Source organism: Miniopterus natalensis, chromosome 18 (genome assembly GCF_054644295.1).
Source record: "Miniopterus natalensis isolate mMinNat1 chromosome 18, mMinNat1.hap1, whole genome shotgun sequence".
Classification (NCBI taxonomy): Eukaryota; Metazoa; Chordata; class Mammalia; order Chiroptera; family Miniopteridae; genus Miniopterus; species Miniopterus natalensis.
In genome coordinates this window covers 40,275,422-40,292,991 of record NC_142098.1, presented here as the reverse complement: position 1 = coordinate 40,292,991, position 17,570 = coordinate 40,275,422, and the positions used below count along the sequence as shown (strand labels likewise).

At 55.3% G+C, this 17,570-nt stretch overlaps 1 protein-coding gene across 2 annotated transcripts; it reads left to right on the top strand.

Annotated features, from left to right (window-relative positions):
* Window positions 1–1,350: 1,350 nt before the first annotated feature.
* Window positions 1,351–16,058, top strand: NLRP12 (NLR family pyrin domain containing 12). 2 transcript variants are annotated; one of them, XM_016217223.2, is made up of 10 exons: window positions 1,351–1,642; window positions 2,649–2,729; window positions 5,527–7,228; window positions 8,541–8,711; window positions 10,044–10,214; window positions 12,212–12,382; window positions 13,528–13,698; window positions 14,524–14,694; window positions 15,134–15,304; window positions 15,971–16,058. In XM_016217223.2, the coding sequence occupies exons 1-10, from the start codon at window positions 1,351–1,353 to the stop codon at window positions 16,056–16,058; spliced, it is 3,189 nt and encodes a 1,062-aa protein (XP_016072709.2). The 2 variants fall into 2 exon arrangements, with proteins under 2 accessions (XP_016072709.2, XP_016072710.2); XM_016217224.2 differs by lacking the exon at window positions 14,524–14,694.
* The last annotated feature ends 1,512 nt before the right edge of the window (window positions 16,059–17,570 follow it).

Genomic DNA, 17,570 nt, shown 5'->3' with positions numbered 1-17,570 from the left:
TCCATTGGCTGCCTCCTTGCATGCCCCCTACGGGGGAATTGAAACCGGGCACGTGCCCTGACCCAGAATCGAACCGGTGACCTTTCGGTGCTTGGGATGACACCCAACCAACTGAGCCGCACCGGCCAGGGCTCAATTATCTTTCTTGCCATCAGAAAGGAGGGCTTTCTTGAAAGGGGATGTAGGAACTAGATAGCTACTGACTCCGCTTCCCACCACCTGAATACCTAGAAATTTGTCTCCCTCTCCTGTGGCCAGGGGTGTGATATTCCCCGAGATATCTCCCTCCCTTCCTGTGGCGTGATGTGGAAGGTCAGCCACGCGTCATTCGGGGAAGCCCGGGCCTCGCCCAGGCAGCACCCAGGCCAGCAGCACCCCCCTCCCCTGCCTCAGAGCCGCTGCGGCCTCAGACAGCCCACTGCGCCCTGAGCTCCCCGGGCCGGCCCAGCTCCCTTCCTGTGCTCTCCCAGCCCCCAGGCTGCCTCCCCGGTCCACCCTGAAGGACCTTCCTCAACGTGAATCCGGGTCCCTCCCTCCCCTGCTCAAAACTCCGCCGAGCCACATGATGGAATATTATCTGGCCACGAGAAGGGAATTCCCACGCAGGCCGCAGCGTGGATGAACCTTGAGTACTCGGCTTAACAACGTCGAATAAGCAGATGTAGGAGGGCGCATGCTCTGTGACTCCATTCCCACGAAAAGTCCAGGATGGACAAGTTTATAGAGAGGGAAAGTAGACTGGTGGTTTCCTGGGGGAGGGGGGGAGCGGGAAGAGACCGTCTTCGTGGGCATGTGGCCTCCGGTGGGGATTATAAAGTTCGAGCCTGCAACCCAGGTACATGCCCTTGCCCGGAAATTGTCATTCTACGGATTGGAGAGAGAGGCAGGAAGGGAGCGGGAGAGGGAGAGAAACATCGACGGGAGAAGCGTCCGTCGGTTGCCTCCGTCGCACCCTCACTGGGGCCCTGACCCGCAACCGGGGCAGGTGCCAGGCCCGGGAATCGAGCCTTTCTGTGCACAGGACCATGCTCAACCCACTGACCACACCGCGGACCACGGACACGCGCGAGGCAAGGACAGCGGCCGTCCGTCAGTCAGCACCTGGCAAGGAGAGTGACTGGCGGGGGCCTTTCCCACGCACAGAGGGACGCCTGCGGTGTCGCAACAGGTCCCCACTTCCTCTGCTCGGTGACACCGTTGGGGAGCAGGCGGGCGGGCGGAAATGGGGGGGGTCCTATTTCAACAGCCGCACTCTTCTGTCCCTCACCGCACCCTGCGCAGGATGAGCCAGGGGCCTGTGTAGAGACACTCCAGGCGCCATCTGCTCTCCCCGGGGGGTCAGCCGCTCCCATGTCCCCCACCGCGGTCAGGGACTGCCTGTGTCGCCTGTCCGCCTACCTGGAGGAACTGGGGGCCATGGAGCTGAAGAAGTTCAAGCTATACCTGGGCACGGCCACGACGGAGATGCTGGGGGGCAGGATCCCCTGGGGACGGATGGAGAGCGCCGGTCCCCTGGAGATGGCCCAGCTGCTGGTGGCCCACTGCGGGGCCCAGGAGGCCTGGCTGCTGGCTCTGAGCGTCTTCGATCGGATGCACAGGAAGGACCTGTGGGAGAGAGGACAGCGAGAGCCCCTGGTGAGCGGTAAGGTGGTGGTGACGGGACCCCGGGCTGCACCCCCAGCCCCCTTCTCCTTGCTGAGCTCAGGAGGCCTGGGCCACCACTGCCCCCTTGGCCTTTGTTCTGCCTGGTGCTGCCTGGAACACCCTCCCTCTCTCTTCTTGGTCTGGAGAATTCGAATTTACCCATCCGATCTTGGAGGCGCTGCCTTCCCGCAGTTCCTCCTCTCCGCGCTCCGCCTGGCCTCACCCTCAACCGCCCTGGCTGGCCCAGAGGCCCCCACTCGCACGTGTCCTTAGCACTCATGTTTCTTTTTTTAAATTTTTATTTACTGATTTTTAGGGCGGGGGGAAGAGAGAGAAACATCTATTTGTGGTTCCACTTATTTCTGTACTCATCGGTTGATTCTTGTATGTGCCGTGAGCAGGAATTGAGCCCGCAGCCTCTCGGTGCAGGGAGCGAGGCCCTACCAGCGGAGGCACACTGGCCAGAGCTGGTGTTTTATTTTCTATGCACTGAACTCTCCATGCCATGAGGACGTAAGGTCCATGGAGCAGAGACCTTTTGTCTTGCTATGTATCCAATACCTAGAAAAATGCCTGGTGCCCAAAATGTGTGTATTTGTTGGATGGATGGATGGATGGATGGATGGATGGATGGATGGATGGATGGATGACGGGTGAGACATGGCCGAGAACTGAAGGGGAGGGAGGAGTTCAAGCTGACTCAGAATTTCTTGCCTGAGGAGGTTATGGGATGGATGGAGGTGCCAATCACCATGATGGGTACCCAGGAAGAAAAGTGGGTTATGAACTTAACAAGTGTCACCCCAGTAAATTCAGTTAAAAGGAAAAATGTGGGTTATGAAGAACAAATATTTTAACAATAGTGAACGTGAAGTGACGGCTGAACATTCTGGGGTGTGGGTGGGCAGGGAGCTATCATGTAGACAGTTTGAGGTCATAGTAGCCAAGGTTATTGAGTGCTACCCAGATACGTGCCAGCTGATCTCCCCAAATGTGTCTTCCAGATACTCCACCTGGTGGCCCGTGCTCGCTGGGGAGCCAGTCAGCATGTTCCCTGGAAGCCTTTCCCAGAACTCCGAGAAAAGGTGAGCCATGAGCCTTGACCCTGTCAGAGTGCACTGAGCACCATGGACCCAGCTATCCAACCGAGAATAGGTGAAAGGAAAACAGGCATTTATTGCACATTTGCACGTAACAAGAAGTCTTAGGGTGGGGGCTGCAGAGTTCATGCCTGGGCTTAGGACACCATCAGAGCCCCAACTTCTCCCTGTGTTTCAGTTCTACCGACTTGTCATCTCACGGTTGCAAGATGGCAACCAGACCATCTCATACAGAAGAACTCAGAGCAGGGACAAGGGAGGCAAAGGCTTTCTTCCTGAATAGAAGGTCATTTTACCCAGGAACAAAATTATTCCAATAAACCCCCGAGTGTCTATACCTGTGTAACTCTTGGTCAGGACCGGGCACACGACCAACTCCAGGCCGGCCACTGGCAAAAGGGAATGAGATTCTCAGGACCAGGCTGGCAGGGCCCAGAGAGCCTCAGGACCAGGCCGGCAGGGCCCAGAGTCTCAGGACGGGGCCGGCAGGGCCCAGAGAGCCTCAGGACCGGGCCAGCAGGGCCCAGAGAGCCTCAGGACCAAGCCGGCAGGGCCCAGAGAGCCTCAGGACCAGGCCGGCAGGGCCCAGAGAGCCTCAGGACCGGCAGAGCCAGCAGCCACCCCCCAGGGCTTCTGAGGGACATTCACTGGAAGCAAGGGATGGGCACCCATCACCTAAATAGACTCAGTTATCAGCAAGAAAGAAACAGGAATACGGGCTCTTGGGGAGACAGCAACACCACCCACAAAATGCACGATCCTAGACTCTTTCAAGGACATTTAAATGCATTGGACGTAGCACTTGTTCAATATATGGTAACTCTTCATTCTTGTTCTCACCATTATTTTAAACTTTTGTATTTAAAAAAATTTCTGCCAGGCTGGCGTGGCTCAGAGGTTAAGCAATAACCTAGGATCCAGGAGATTGGGGTTCGATTCCCGGTCAGGGCACATGCCCGGGTTGCGGGCTCGATCCCCACTAAGGGGCGTTCAGGAGGCAGCTGATCAATGACTCATCATTGATGTTTCTCTCTCTCCCTCTCCCTTCCTCTCTCTGAAATCAATAAAAACATATTTTAAAATAATAATAATAAAAGTTTTTAATTGATTTTTTTTTTTTTTTTTAGAGAGCGAGAGCGAGAGAAACACTGATTTCTTGTTCCACCTGTCTATGCATTCATTGGTTGCTTCTTGTGTGCGCCCCATGACCAGGGAGCGAACCCCAAATCTTGGCTATCAGGAGGCTGCTCTAACCAACACAGCTAACCGGCCAGGGCTCAGATCTTTGTTACCTTCCCTTAGGCAGATACAATGGGCCTCTGGTGACATCCGAACACAAAAGGATTACATTTTTGTCTTTGTCGGGGTTTTTCCACCTGGCCCTATTGACTCTCGGGGCGGCAGCAGTCTTCGTTGTGAGGGTGGGGCTGTCCTGGGCCTTGCAGCATGTTGAGCGGAATCCAGGACTTTTATCCACTAGATGGCAGTAACACCCCCCATATTTTTGTGACAACCAAAAATATCTCCAGGTCTTCCTAAATGTCCCCGAGGGGCACACAGTCAGCCCGCAGAGAACCACTATCCTAGATCATTCAGACATCTGTACCGAGCAGGCTTTCCCAGAGGCTCGAGCAGAGGACTTCTAGAATGGATAGTTCTCCAGTGTCGAGAAGCATCTTCCTTGCTTCCAAGGGGACACGGAAAACTCGGGGTCACTGCTTCCCCAAACTTTCAAGGTGCACGCAAATCATGCAGTGGTCTTGCTAGAAATAGTTTCTGATCCAGTGCGTGGGGAATGGGCCTCAAGGTCGCGCATTTCCAACCAGCTCCCCGGTGCGGCCACGTGGAGCTTAGGTACCAGGCGGGCTGAAGTGTGCAGGTGGTGGAGGTTCCCGCATCCCTCTAGGGCTCATTGCCGGTCCTACACCTGCCCGACAGGCGATGGCCATACTGGGTGCACCTGGCCCACCACCGGCTGCGTAGCAAGGACAGAGCACTGTGTGTAAGAGCACTTGGCGCCCTGGCTGGAGAGCACAGTTGGTTAGAGTGTCCTCCTGATAGCCAAGGCTGCGGGTCGGGTTCCCCATCAGGGCCCATGCAAGACTCCCCCAGTGGCCCTCCCAGTGTGGCTGGGACCCCGGGTCAGGGCACATGCCCAGATTGCGACCTCCCCCCAGTAAGGGGCGTGCATGAGGCAGCCCATCGATGTTCCTCTCCTGATGCCTGTCTCTCTGTCTTGCTCTAAAAGCAATAAAAACAGCCTGGCCGGGCATGGCTCAGCGGTAGAGCTTCGACTTAGGATCCAGGTGATCGGGGTTCGATTCTGAGTCAGGGCTCCATCCCCAGTCTGGGGCCTGCAGGAGGCAGCCCATCAATGACTCTCATCATTGATGTTTCTATCTCTCTCTCCCTCTCCTTTCCACTCTCTGAAGTCGATAAAGATATATTAAAAAAATTAAATAAAATCAATAAAAACATATATATACATTTTAAAAAACAACCAACCAATGAATGCACAAATAAGTGGAACAACAAAGGATGTTTCTCTCTCTCTCTTTCAATAAACAAACAAAAACCCCACTTTCCACGTTAATGCCTCCGCTTCCCACGAGAAGGGAAGGTGCTCACAGGGAAGGGAGCCCCGAGGTCGTGGGGCCCCATCCAGAAAGCCCTTCTGAAGACTCTGCAGGGCACGCGGGCCCTAGGCCCTGCCGCGCTCTAGCTCCTGAATTCGGGAGCGGCCGCTGACCTGTCCTGCACGCCCTTCCCTCCTCTCCGCTAGGTCCCCGGGAAGCCTACAGGGACTCGGTCCGCAGGCGGTTCCGGCTGATGCAGGACCGCAACGCGCGCCTCGGGGAGTCCGTCAACTTCAGCCACCGGTACACCCGGCTCCTCCTGGTCCAGGAGCACTGCAGTCCCATGGGGGCCCAGCAGAAGCTTTTGGACACAGGCCGGGGACACGCCAGGAGCGCAGGCCAGCAGGCCAGCCTCATCCAGGTGGAGACCCTCTTCGAGCCAGACGAGGAGCGGCCCGAGCCTCCGCGCACCGTGGTCCTGCAGGGCGCCGCGGGCATGGGCAAGTCCATGCTGGCCCACAAGGTGATGCTGGACTGGGCCGACGGGCGGCTCTTCCAGGACAGGTTTGATTACCTCCTGTACGTCAACTGCCGGGAGATGAACCGCGGCGGCCCGGAGCGCAGCGCGCAGGACCTGCTGTCCAGCTGCTGGCCCGAGCCCAGCGCGCCCCTGCGGGAGCTGCTCCGAGTCCCCGAGCGCCTCCTCTTCATCATCGACGGCTTCGACGAGCTCAAGCCCTCTTTCCACGACCCTCAGGGCCCCTGGTGCCTCTGCTGGGAGGAGAAACGGCCCACGGAGCTTCTCCTGAGCAGCCTGATTCGGAAGAAACTGCTGCCCGAGGCGTCTCTACTCATCACCACCAGGCCCACGGCTCTGGAGAAGCTCCACCGCCTGCTCGAGCACCCCAGGCACGTGGAGATCCTGGGCTTCTCGGAGGCCGAGAGGAAGGAGTACTTCTACAAGTACTTCCACAGCGCCGAGCAGGCCGGCCACGTCTTCAACTTCGTGAGAGACAATGAGCCCCTCTTCACGCTGTGCTTCGTCCCCTTGGTGTGCTGGGTGGTGTGCACCTGCCTCAAGCAGCAGCTGGAGGGCGGGGGGCTTTTGAGACAGACGTCCAGGACCACGACCGCCGTGTACATGCTCTACCTCCTGAGCCTGATGCAGCCCAAGCCAGGGTCCCCGACCCTGCAACGCCAGCCCAACCAGACCGGGCTGTGCTCCTTGGCCGCTGACGGCCTCTGGAACCAGAAGATCCTATTTGAGGAGCAGGACCTGCGGAGGCACGGCCTGGATGGGGCGGACGTGTCTTCCTTCCTGAACATGAACATCTTCCAGAAGGACATCAACTGCGAGAAGTTCTACAGCTTCATCCACCTGAGCTTCCAGGAGTTCTTTGCGGCCATGTACTACATCCTGGACGGCGGGGACAGCCGGTCCAGCCCAGACCAGAGCCTGACCAGGCTGCTGGCCGAGTACGGGTTTTCGGAAAGGAGCTTCTTGGCTCTCACCGTCCGTTTCCTGTTTGGGCTCCTAAACGAGGAGACCAGGAGCTACCTGGAGAAGACTCTGTGCTGGAAGGTCTCGCCCCAAATCAAGGTGGAGCTGTTGGAGTGGATCCAAAGCAAAGCTCTGAGCGAGGGCTCCACCCTGCAGCGGGGCTCCCTGGAGTTCCTCAGCTGTCTCTACGAGATCCAAGAGGAGGAGTTCATCCAACAGGCCCTGAGCCACTTCCAGGTGGTCGTGGTCGGCAACATCGCCACCAAGATGGAGCACATGGTCACCTCCTTCTGCCTGAAGAGCTGCAGGAGCGTCCAGGTGCTGCACCTGTACGGGGCCGCCTACAGCGCGGATGAAGAGGAGGGGGTGAGGCCGACTTCGGGGCCCCAGATGCTACCGGAACAGTCGTAAGTACCTGGCCGGGGCTCGCTGTTCACGCTCACGCTCCTGACCAAGTTCATGTCCTCAGCTGGGGGGTGATTTTGCCACCACCCAAGGGCATATTAGGCAATACCCAGAGAAATGCCTGGTTATCGTAACTCATCCCCTCTCACTCACGAGGACTAAGTCTGGGCTCATGTCAAGGAGATTGTGTTCAATCAAGAAATGGCAGCCAGGTACTTGTCCATCAATAAATGGGTGGATAAAGAAGAGGTGGTGTGTGTATATGTACATATAATGGAATACTACTCAGCCATAGAAAAGATGAAATATTGCCATTGGTGACAACGTGGGTGGATCTGGAGGGTATTGTGCTAAGTGAAATAAGTCAGACAGAAAAGAACAGGAACCGTATAATTTCACTCCTATGTGGAATGTAACACGAAAAGCGAACAAAAATGAAACAAAAACAAACTCATAGGAACAGGCAATAGTGTGGCGGTCCCCAGAGGGGAGGGGGGTTGGCGCAGGGTGAAGTAAGTAAAAGGGGACAAGCATATGGTGATGGATGGAGACCGGACGTTTGGTGGCAACGATGCAATAGAGTATGCAGATGTCGAGTTATAATGCCGTAGGCCTGAAACTTGTAATGTTATTAACCAATGTTACCTCAATATAAAAAAAAAATATATCTTTAAGATGAAATTCACCTCCCATCCCTAGTCCAAGGATTCAAGCCTGGTCTCTGCTACTTATCAGCTACGTGACCTTGGGCAAGGAACTCAGGGTCATTCAGAAGATAAACTGAAATGAAGATGACAGCCCTGGCCAGTTTGGCTCAGTGGTTGGAGTGTCAGCCCTCAGGCTGAAGGGTCTCGGGTTTGATTCCGGCCAAGGGCACATACCTCGGTTGCAGGCTTGATCTCCGGCCCCGGTCAGGGTGTGTGCAGGAGGCAACCAATTGATGTGTCTCTCTCACAGTGATGTTTCTCTCCCCCGCCCCCACCCCACTCTCTCTGAAAAGCAATGGGGGGGAAATCCTTGGCTTAGTATTAAAATAGTAATAATTCAATAAACAAATAAATAAATAAGCGAAGATGACAGGCCCTGGCAGGTAGCTCGGTTAGTTAGAGCGTTGTCCTGACTCGCCAAGGTTGCAGGCTGGATCCCTGGTCAGAGCATGTACACGAATCAACCAATAAATGCATCAATAAGTGGAGCAACAAATCGATAGTTCTCTCTCTCTCCCCCCCTCCCTTCCACTCTCTCTAAAAGTCAATAAATAAAATTAAACAAACAAACAAAAAACTGGACTTGACCTGTGGTTCCTTCACGCAGACCCGAGAGGAACGTTCTGCCAGATGCCTACAGTGAACAGCTTGCCACTGCTCTGAGCACCAATCCGAACCTGACCGAGCTGGCTCTGCACCACAACGCCCTGGGGAGCCGGGGAGTGAAGCTGCTGTGTCAAGGGCTCAGACACCCCAACTGTAAACTTCAGAACCTGAGGTGAGTCTAGGCTGGCCTGGCAGCCCCTGATGGTCCCACCACGCCCTGCACCCCCATGGGGCTCAGTCAGACAGAGCGCAGGCTGGTGCGGTACTTTGCTCTGGCTGCCATAACAAAGTGCCCCAGAGTGCCTGGGTGACTTAACAGAAAGGGATTTCTCACTCCTGGAGGCTGGAAGTCCAAGACCGAGGTGTGGGCAGGGCTGGTTCCTCCTGGGGCCTCTCTCCTTGGCGTGTGGGTGGCCGTCTTTCCCTCTGTTCCCACACGGTCTTCCCTCTGCGTGTCTGTGTCCTATGAAGACACTCGCTGTATTGGACTAGGTCTCATCCTAATGACCTCATTTTAACTGAATTACTTCTTGTAAAGTCCCTTATCTCTCCTGGCCAGTGTGGCTTAGTCGGTTCAGCATCGTCCCACTGGTACTAAAAGGTCACCAGTTTAATTCCTGGTCAGGGCACATGCCCAGGTTTCCGGTTCGATACCCAGTTGGGGTGTGTGTGGGAGGCAACTGATCGATATTTCTCTCTCACGTTGATTTTCTTTCTCTCCCTCCCTCTCCCTCTCTCTCGAAAATCAATTGTTAGAAAAAGTTATACCAATAATAATAATCAACCAATGAAGGCATAGATAAGTGGACCAACAAATCGATGTTTCTCTCTCTCTTCCTCCCTTCCTATCTCTCTAAAAATAAAAAAAAACTCACAACACAATAAAACATGGTAGTGGCATAAAAAAGATGTAGACCAATGGCACAGAATAGAGAGCCCAGAAATAAACCCGTGCCGATCTTCAACAAGGGGGCCAGGCGTGCACAGTGGGAGTGCCTTGGAGAGGCAAATGCGTAAGGACAGGAAGAGGAATGGGGACTGTCAGGGGCCCGGGGAGCTATTGCTGAACAGGTAGTTTCAGTTTGGGACGATGTAAGGGTTCTGGGGATGGGTGGTGGTGATGGTTGTGAACGATGGGACCGTGCTTAGTGCCACTGACCTGTCCACTTAAACACGGCAAGTTGCATGTTATGCTTTTAAGGCGCCGTGGCCCTGCCAGCCTGCAAACGTGGCCCCGAGGGCCCCTTGGGACCTGCTCAGAATTGTGCGAAGCGTCACCGGGACCTAACGGCAGGACCTTTGCACCAGACCAGCCGCTCCCTACCCACGCGCTCCAACCCCTCCCCCCAGCCCCTGACAACCACTCATCTCCTTCCTCTGGTTTTAGAAAACGGGGAAAACAGACCTAAAAAAGGGAGGGAGGGAGGGAGAGAAAGGCTAAGGGACAGAGCCCACTAGGGAGCCACAGAGACATGACCCGGCTCTTTCCTCCCTCCCGCCCCAGGCTGAAGCGGTGCCGGGTGGCCAGCGCCGCCTGCCAGGACCTCGCAGCGGCTCTGATGGCCAACAGGAACCTGGCCAGGATGGACCTGAGCAGCAACGGCCTCGGGCTGCCCGGCATGAAGCTGCTGTGTGAGGGGCTCCGGCACCCCAAGTGCAGGCTGCAGATGATCCAGTGAGTCCCACCCCCGGAACGAGCTCTCCCGGGCTCGAAATCTCCCCCCCAGTGCTGGTGATCCCCGAGCCTCGACCTGGAAATTAGGGCTGCCCTTGGACCCATGCCCTGGGCTCCCTGCACTTCCGAGAACCTCCTTCTGGTTTCCTCTGACCCCGCCACTTTCGCCTGGTGAGGAATCCTGGGGCCACCTGCCCACCCGGGACCCACAGGCAGGGGTCCAGGCTGGTCAGAGCCCCAGAGCTCCCGAGCCCAGGCCTGTCCTAAGGTCCCCTTTCCTGCGACGCTGCGGTGCTAGAAAAGCCACCCAGTTTCCCGCCTGTGTGTCGTCACTGCTCACACAGAACACCTCCCTTCTGACACTTCGGTCACCAACGGTGTGGCGGTCTCCCCAGTCCCCCTCCACCACCACCAAGCAATTCTGTCTGACCAGCCAGGCGCCCTGCCGTCTAACTTAGTTCTGACACTACCTTACCTGGAAACAGTGTCAGACCCTGTAGGTCCCACAAGACTGTCCCCACCCCGATGTCAATCTCAATTTGTGGTCTGTGCTTCCGGCCACCTGGCGATAAACTGGAGGTGACCATGACCATGACCCGCTCCGCTCCCCTTGGGCTCAGTTCATTTGCTGGAGCGGCTCACAGAACTCAGAACACGTTCATCCGCTTCTTAAGGAAACGGACGCAGGACAGAGGTGAACGGTCCGATGGACAGATACCTGGGGCCAGGCGGGGAGGGTCCCGGGTGCGGGGGTCTCTGTGCCCGTGGAGTTGGGGTGCATCAGCCTCCTGGGGTGTGTGTTCACCAACCTAGAAGTTCTCCGAGCCCCACACGAGTGGGATTTTCTGGAGCCTTCCTCCTGTCGGCGTGGCCGGTTATTGGCTCCATTCCCAGCCCCCTAATCACAGCTTGGTCTTCCTGGTGACCAGCCCCCATCCAGGAGCCCACCCTGAGGCGCCTCATCGAACAAAGGTCCTGCTGTCACCTAGACACTCCCAGGGATTTCGGACGAAGGGGGTCAAAGGCCACATGTTAGAACAAAAGGGGCTCCTGGTGCCCTTATCTCTTGGGAAATGAGAAGGGATCCAGGAGCTCTGGGCCAGGAACCGGGACAGCGGCCACCGTGCGCATTTTCTGTTATCTCACAGCAGCCACCCTCATCCTGTCCCTCTGTCGAGCTCCTGCTTAGCCCCCCAGAGCTGGCTCAGGGTCCCAGGGGAGCCTTGCCTCGCTGCACCCCTCAGCTGCGGCCTCGGCTGTGATGGTTTTGATAGACACCAGCTCAGCTGACTGAGCACTGTCCCCAGGTGCTACACTGTGAGGTCAGCACTATTGGTGCCCTTATTTTATTTTTTATTGATTTGAGAGAGAGAGAGAAAAACATCAATTTTTGTAGCTCCACCTATTTGTGCATTCATTGGTTCTTACTTTTTTTACAAATGCATGTTGTTTTTCTTGCTTATTTTTTTAATCGCCATTTATCCCCTCTATACCCTGTTCCACCTGCCCCCCCCACCCCCCGGTTGAATCTTGTATGTGCCCTGACCAGGGATCGAACCCGCAACCTCGGCATATGGGGCTGACTCTAACCAGCTGAGCTGCCCGGCCAGGGCTTTACTACCCTTATTCCAGACTCAGTGAACCCGAGTCACAACATCACACGAAACCTAAATCTGAGACTTCATGAAAACTTGCTTGAGGTCCCAGGGTTAGCAGGTGGCGGCCGTGGAAGCAAACGCAGGTCACCGAGCTCTAGCGACCCCACTCTGAACTGGCAGGTCACTGTGCCTCGACGGCCCGTCTACACTGGGCGGTCATGGCTCAGCCGTCTGTCTTGTGACAGGACGCTCCTGGCCGGGAACGGTGGTGTCTCAGTGATCTCTGCAGCTTTAGTGACACGTCGGGGCTGGTGCTGGGTAATCAGACAGGCCGGGGGGTGCCCCATGGGGAGGCAGGAAGGCAAGGTGGGCCCTCGCCCCTGTTTCTCTCCTCTTGAGGCTGAGGAAGTGCCAGCTGGAGGCCGGGGCGGGCCAGGAGCTGGCCGCGGTGCTGGGTGCCAGCCGTCACCTGGCAGAGCTGGACCTCTCGGGGAACGCGCTGGAGGACGCGGGCCTGCGGTGGCTGTGTCAAGGCCTGAGGCGCCCGCTCTGCAGGCTGCAGGTCCTGTGGTGAGTGCGTGGGGCCGTCCCCAGAGGCACCTCCCCGGAGATTGAATGAAGGGACAGAAACGCGCTCAGAGCAGCGCCACTGCAGCAGCCCCGAGGTGGAAATGCCGCAGTGTGCTGTGTGCAGGCGCTGGAGTATTACTCGGCCTGGAAAAAGGAGATCCTGACACGCGCCCTGGCCGGGTGGCTTAGCTTACCGGCCGCGGTCCTGTGCAGCAGGGAGCTGCCGATTCAATTCCTGGTCAGGCATAAGCTTGGGTTGCGGCTCGATCCCCCTAGAGGGCGGGCAGGAGGCAGGCCATCTGCAGTTCCCTCTCACATTGACGTTTCTCTCTCTCTCTCTCTCTCCCTCCCTCCCTCCCCCTCTCCCTTCCTCTCTCTCTCAAAAAAAATTAAGAAAAAGAAAATGGTTAGAATGGTAACTCTTACGTTGTGCATTCTATTGTATATATATATTATATTTTGCCCATCCATTCATTCATCCATCAGTGGACACTTGGGTTGCTCCCATCTTCTGGCTATTTTGAACAATGCTTTTACAAACACGGGTGTAAAATATTTCAGCCACTACTTCCAATTCTTTTGGGTATGTAACCAGAAGTGGAATTGGTAAATCATATGGTGGGTTGGGTTTTTTTTTAACCGATTTGACAGAGAGACACGCACACACATGCATCGATTTGTTGCTCCACTTATTTGTGATTCGGTCCTTGGTTCCTGTACGTGCCCTGACTGGGGATCGAACCTGCAACCTCGGTGCATCAGGACAACGTTCTAACCAACCGAGCCACCCGGCCAGGGCTCATGCGCTTATTTTTAATTTTAGAGGAACTGCCACATTGTTTCCCACAGCGGCTGTGCCATTTTACATTCCCACCAATGGGGCACAAAGATTCCGATTTCTCCACCTCCTTGTCGACACTTAGTATTTTTTTAAATAATAGCCATTCTAAAAATAATAATAATAATAGCCATTCTATTGGATATGAGGTGACATCTCATTGTGGCTTTGATTTGTATTTCCTTAACGATTAGTGATGTTTAGCGTCTTTTCGTGTGATCTGTGTTTTTTTGTGTCCCTTCTCTGGAGAAATGTCTATTCAAGGCCATTGCCCATTTAAAAATATATATATATATATGTTGAACAGGTTAAAGATATGTCACCTCACTGCTGCAGCCTGTGAAGACCTGGCCTCCACCCTCACTGTGAACCAGAGCCTCATGGAGCTGGACCTAAGCCTGAATGACCTGGGGGACCCCGGGGTGCTGCTGCTGTGTGAGGGCCTCAAGCACCCGCAGTGCAGACTCCAGACGCTGCGGTGAGTCCAGCTTTGCCCCCATCCTAGGAGTGCGAATGCACAGTCCTTGCCCTTTCTAAGTCGGCTCACTGGCGCCGTGCTCCCTCTCCTCCTCTCCTGACCTCCAGCTCCACCTGCCTCCTTCCAAAGATCTTCCTGCCCCAGGGCCTTGGCACCTGCAGCCCTTTCGTCTTGGAATTCCTTTCTGTTCTGCTGTCCTGTCTCACCCTGATAGCATCTGTTTTATCTGCTAGGACTCAGAATAAATGCTTCTTCCCCATGGACGCTTTCCACAACCCCTTAATAGTTTTATGATGCCATATGACCTCATGCTTTGCCTCAGCATCCCTTATCTAGATTTGTCACCGTGTGTCTGAGTGTGGTACCCCCAACGTGCAGGGGCTGTGCCAACTCCATAGTCCAACCCCTGTTGTAAGATCTGGCTCACAGGTGCTTAAAAATACATAGTTTTAAATTTATTTACTGATGAGAATGAGAGCTTCGTTGTCCCACATATTTATGCGTCATTGGTTGCTTCTTGCATGTGCCCTGACTGGGGATCGGACCCACAACCTTGGCGTATGGGGACAACGCTCTAACCAACTGAGCCACCCGGCCGGGGCCTCTTTATTCTTAATACCGTTCTTCCCGTGTTCCTTCCTTTCTTCCGACTTTTTTTCCTTTCTCTCCCCCTGCTTGCCAGCTCCTCTCTTCCTCCCCCCTCGTTTCTCTCTCAGGGGCAAACATGGAGTCTCCTTCTTTGCACTGAGCACAGTGCCAGAGACAGGTGACCTTTTCCCGGAGGTGTCCCCGGATGTCAGCTGTGCCCTTGCACCCTGTCCCCAGGCTCGGCATCTGCCGGCTCAGCTCTGCGGCCTGCGAGGGGCTGTCTGCTGTGCTCCAGCTGAACCACCGCCTCCGGGAGCTGGACCTGAGTTTTAACGACTTGGGAGACCGGGGCATGCGGCTGCTGTGCGAGGGCCTGCGACACCCCACCTGCAGGCTCCAGAAGCTGTGGTGAGCGGCGGGAGTCAGGACTGGCGGGGGGGCGGCCCCTGGGTGCCCACATTTGCTTGTCCTTGCTTTTGATTGATTGATTGATTGATTGATTGATTTGAAGGGAGGGAGGGAGGAAAGAAGGGAGGGAGGGAGAAACTTGGATTTCTTGTTCCACTTACGTAGGCATTCATTGGTTGCTTCTTGTATGCGCCCTGACCAGGGATGGAACTCAAAACCTTGGCGTGCTGGGACAACGCTCTAACCCACTGAGCTACCTGGCCGGGGCCCCTGAATGCCTCTTAAATGCCCCGCATCTCCATCTTAACCTGGACTGCTTTGGTTCTACCCTGTTTTCTTCTAAACTGGTCCCCTGACAACTACACCCTGGCTCCCCATGAGCTAAGACTTTCCAGAAGCAGCCCTTCCTGCTGCCTGAAGCACTCTTTACCTTCCACAGGCTGGACAGCTGCGGCCTCACAGCCAAAGCATGTGAGGACCTCTCCTCCACCCTGGGGGTCAACCAGACCCTGACGGAGCTCTACCTGACCAACAACGCCCTGGGGGACGCGGGCGTCAGGCAGCTGTGCCAGCGGCTGGGCCAGCCCGGCTGCACACTGAGAGTCCTCTGGTGAGAGCGCGGCCCTGGCTGGGCAGGAGCAGGCCCCCGGCCTTGGTGCTGGGAGCAAAGGTCTATAGCTGAGACCCCCAGTTTGGGCAGACAAATCCTTCCCCGTCGGCTCTTGTGCCTTTACCCTCTTCTGGCTGCGTGACCCTAGAGAACTCGCTGAGCATCGAGTCCCTCGTGTCACCTGAGGTTAGAACGGAGTGAGAATGTGGAATCACTCTGCCTGACCTCAAACCCCATCACTTTCAATTTTGTGATTATTTATGCAAATGATTCAACCTCAGCATCCCTGACTGTAAAATGAGAACAGATTATCAATTAAGTGAGGTTACACCAGTGAGGGACTTAAAATGGTGTGTGGCTTAGAGTGAGTCTGTTTCCCAGTGGGATTTGGTTTCAAATGAAGCAGTGGAAAGTGGATCTTTCATTTACCGATGAGAGATTTGCTGTCACTCTTATTCATGCACCATTGGCTGCTTCTTGTATGTGCCCTACTGGGGATCAAACCCACAACCTTGGGGTGTCGGCCTGATGCTCTAAGCAGCTGAGGACCTGGCCAGGGCTGGAAATGAACCGACTTCAACAGGGCAAGCTGCGCGATATGTTTGATCTGTCACCTGGATGCCACAGTGGCGGCCTGGAGTAATGTTTCCCATGGTGCGCCCGCAGGTTGTTTGGAATGAACCTGAACACCATGACCCACAGGCAGCTGGCAGCGCTCCGCGGGACGAAACCCGACCTGGACATCGGCTGCTGACCGCTTGGCTGCGGCTCCTGCTCCACAGAAAGACCAGGCTCCGGGTTTCCTCGAGACGCGCCCAGGCAGAAGTCCTTTCTGTCTACGTGCCGTGGAGCTTGGAGCTCGAGGCTGGGGGATGGTGGTGCCAGGAGGGAACTGCGGGCCGGGCAGAGGCTTCCAGCCCAGGGCGATTTTGCCCCCCACCCTGTGGGCACTTGGCAGCCTCAGGAGAAATTGGGATGTCGGGAAACCAGGGACCCTGCTCGACATCCTAAATGCTTTGGGGGCCGTCTTGTGTGAAGGGGGAAGATACTGCTTCTGCAGATATACGGTGGACATTCGTGCTCTAGGACAACTCCTAAAACTCGCCCTCCAAATCCTGGCCTCCGACCCCTGCTTTTAACAGCTGCTTCTGAACCAACAGCCCATCCCCGGCAGCTGACTGAACAGGAAACCTGACGCAGTTACCCAATAAAACCCGTGGGCAACTTTTCTTCGAGCATGCATGTTGGGAGGTACCTGTGGTTTCCGGTGGAGGGAGGTTTCCTGGTCTAGCTCACAGGGCGCGGTGCAAACCCCTCGGTTGGAGTCTCAGCATCAGCGAGAGGCCCAGTAGCCCCGGCTCAGAGACACCCACTGAGCCTTGAGCGAGGTTTCAATTACCCAATTCCTGGGCCTCCCATCCACCCACCAACAAAGGACCAGCAGGGGAATTTAATGTTAATTTACCAAGACCCCACCCTGCAGTAGGTCCAGCAATGGGTGGAGGGGGGTTAACTCGAAACACCAGAGCAGGCACCGGGTGTTTTGGCTTAATTGATGTTCCTGACATTGGTTAATAGGGGTCAGGCGCGCAGCGCGAATGCAAGGCCCGTGACTTGCCTCGATAAGCACCTCAATGCAGTCCCGTATCCCTGTGCAAGACTTCTGGGCCATCACGTGGCACTCGGGAATGTGCCACTTATCTAGCTCAGCGGGATAGTTTAATCCAGCAAGTCCCATGTTTTCTGAACCACTCACTATCGTTTCCAGCTGCAAACCTCATAGCTTTAGGAAGCTGACTTGTATCTCACGGCTCCTGTGTTGTGGGGCGGGGCAAGAACTACACAAGCCACAGGGAGGAACCTGAGCACCAATTCTAGTTATGGGCCCAAAGGAACTTCCTTTGCCAGTCCTACGGGAGAGGCTTGGCAACTAGGGAGGGTTAAAGGCCCCACCCTTCACCTCTCCCCTTCCCATCCGCATTGTAATTACAAGACTTTGCACAATCCCATTTGTACTGGGCAAAAAAAAAGTCTTATCACACAGATGCATGGCATGAATTTTAAACTTTATTTGCTGTACGTAAACATTAAAAAATGCCGGGCTCTGGAACGCAGGAGCTGCAACGTGAAGGCGAGATTATGCATTAATTACACTCATGGGGGCCCAAGGAAACTGGGGGCTGAAAACAATTGCAATTATTTAGGGCAGGACAGGTGGCAGGCATTCCTTTTTTTTAAATATATCTTTTGATTCCAGAGAGGAAAG

Coding starts and splice junctions, on each gene's coding strand:
- NLRP12 (XM_016217223.2), top strand. CDS start 1,351: ATGTCCCCCACCGCGGTCAGGGACTGCCTGTGTCGCCTGTCCGCCTAC. Junction 8,712..10,043: donor TGTAAACTTCAGAACCTGAG/GTGAGTCTAGGC, acceptor CTCCCGCCCCAG/GCTGAAGCGGTGCCGGGTGG. Junction 13,699..14,523: donor TGCAGACTCCAGACGCTGCG/GTGAGTCCAGCT, acceptor CCCTGTCCCCAG/GCTCGGCATCTGCCGGCTCA.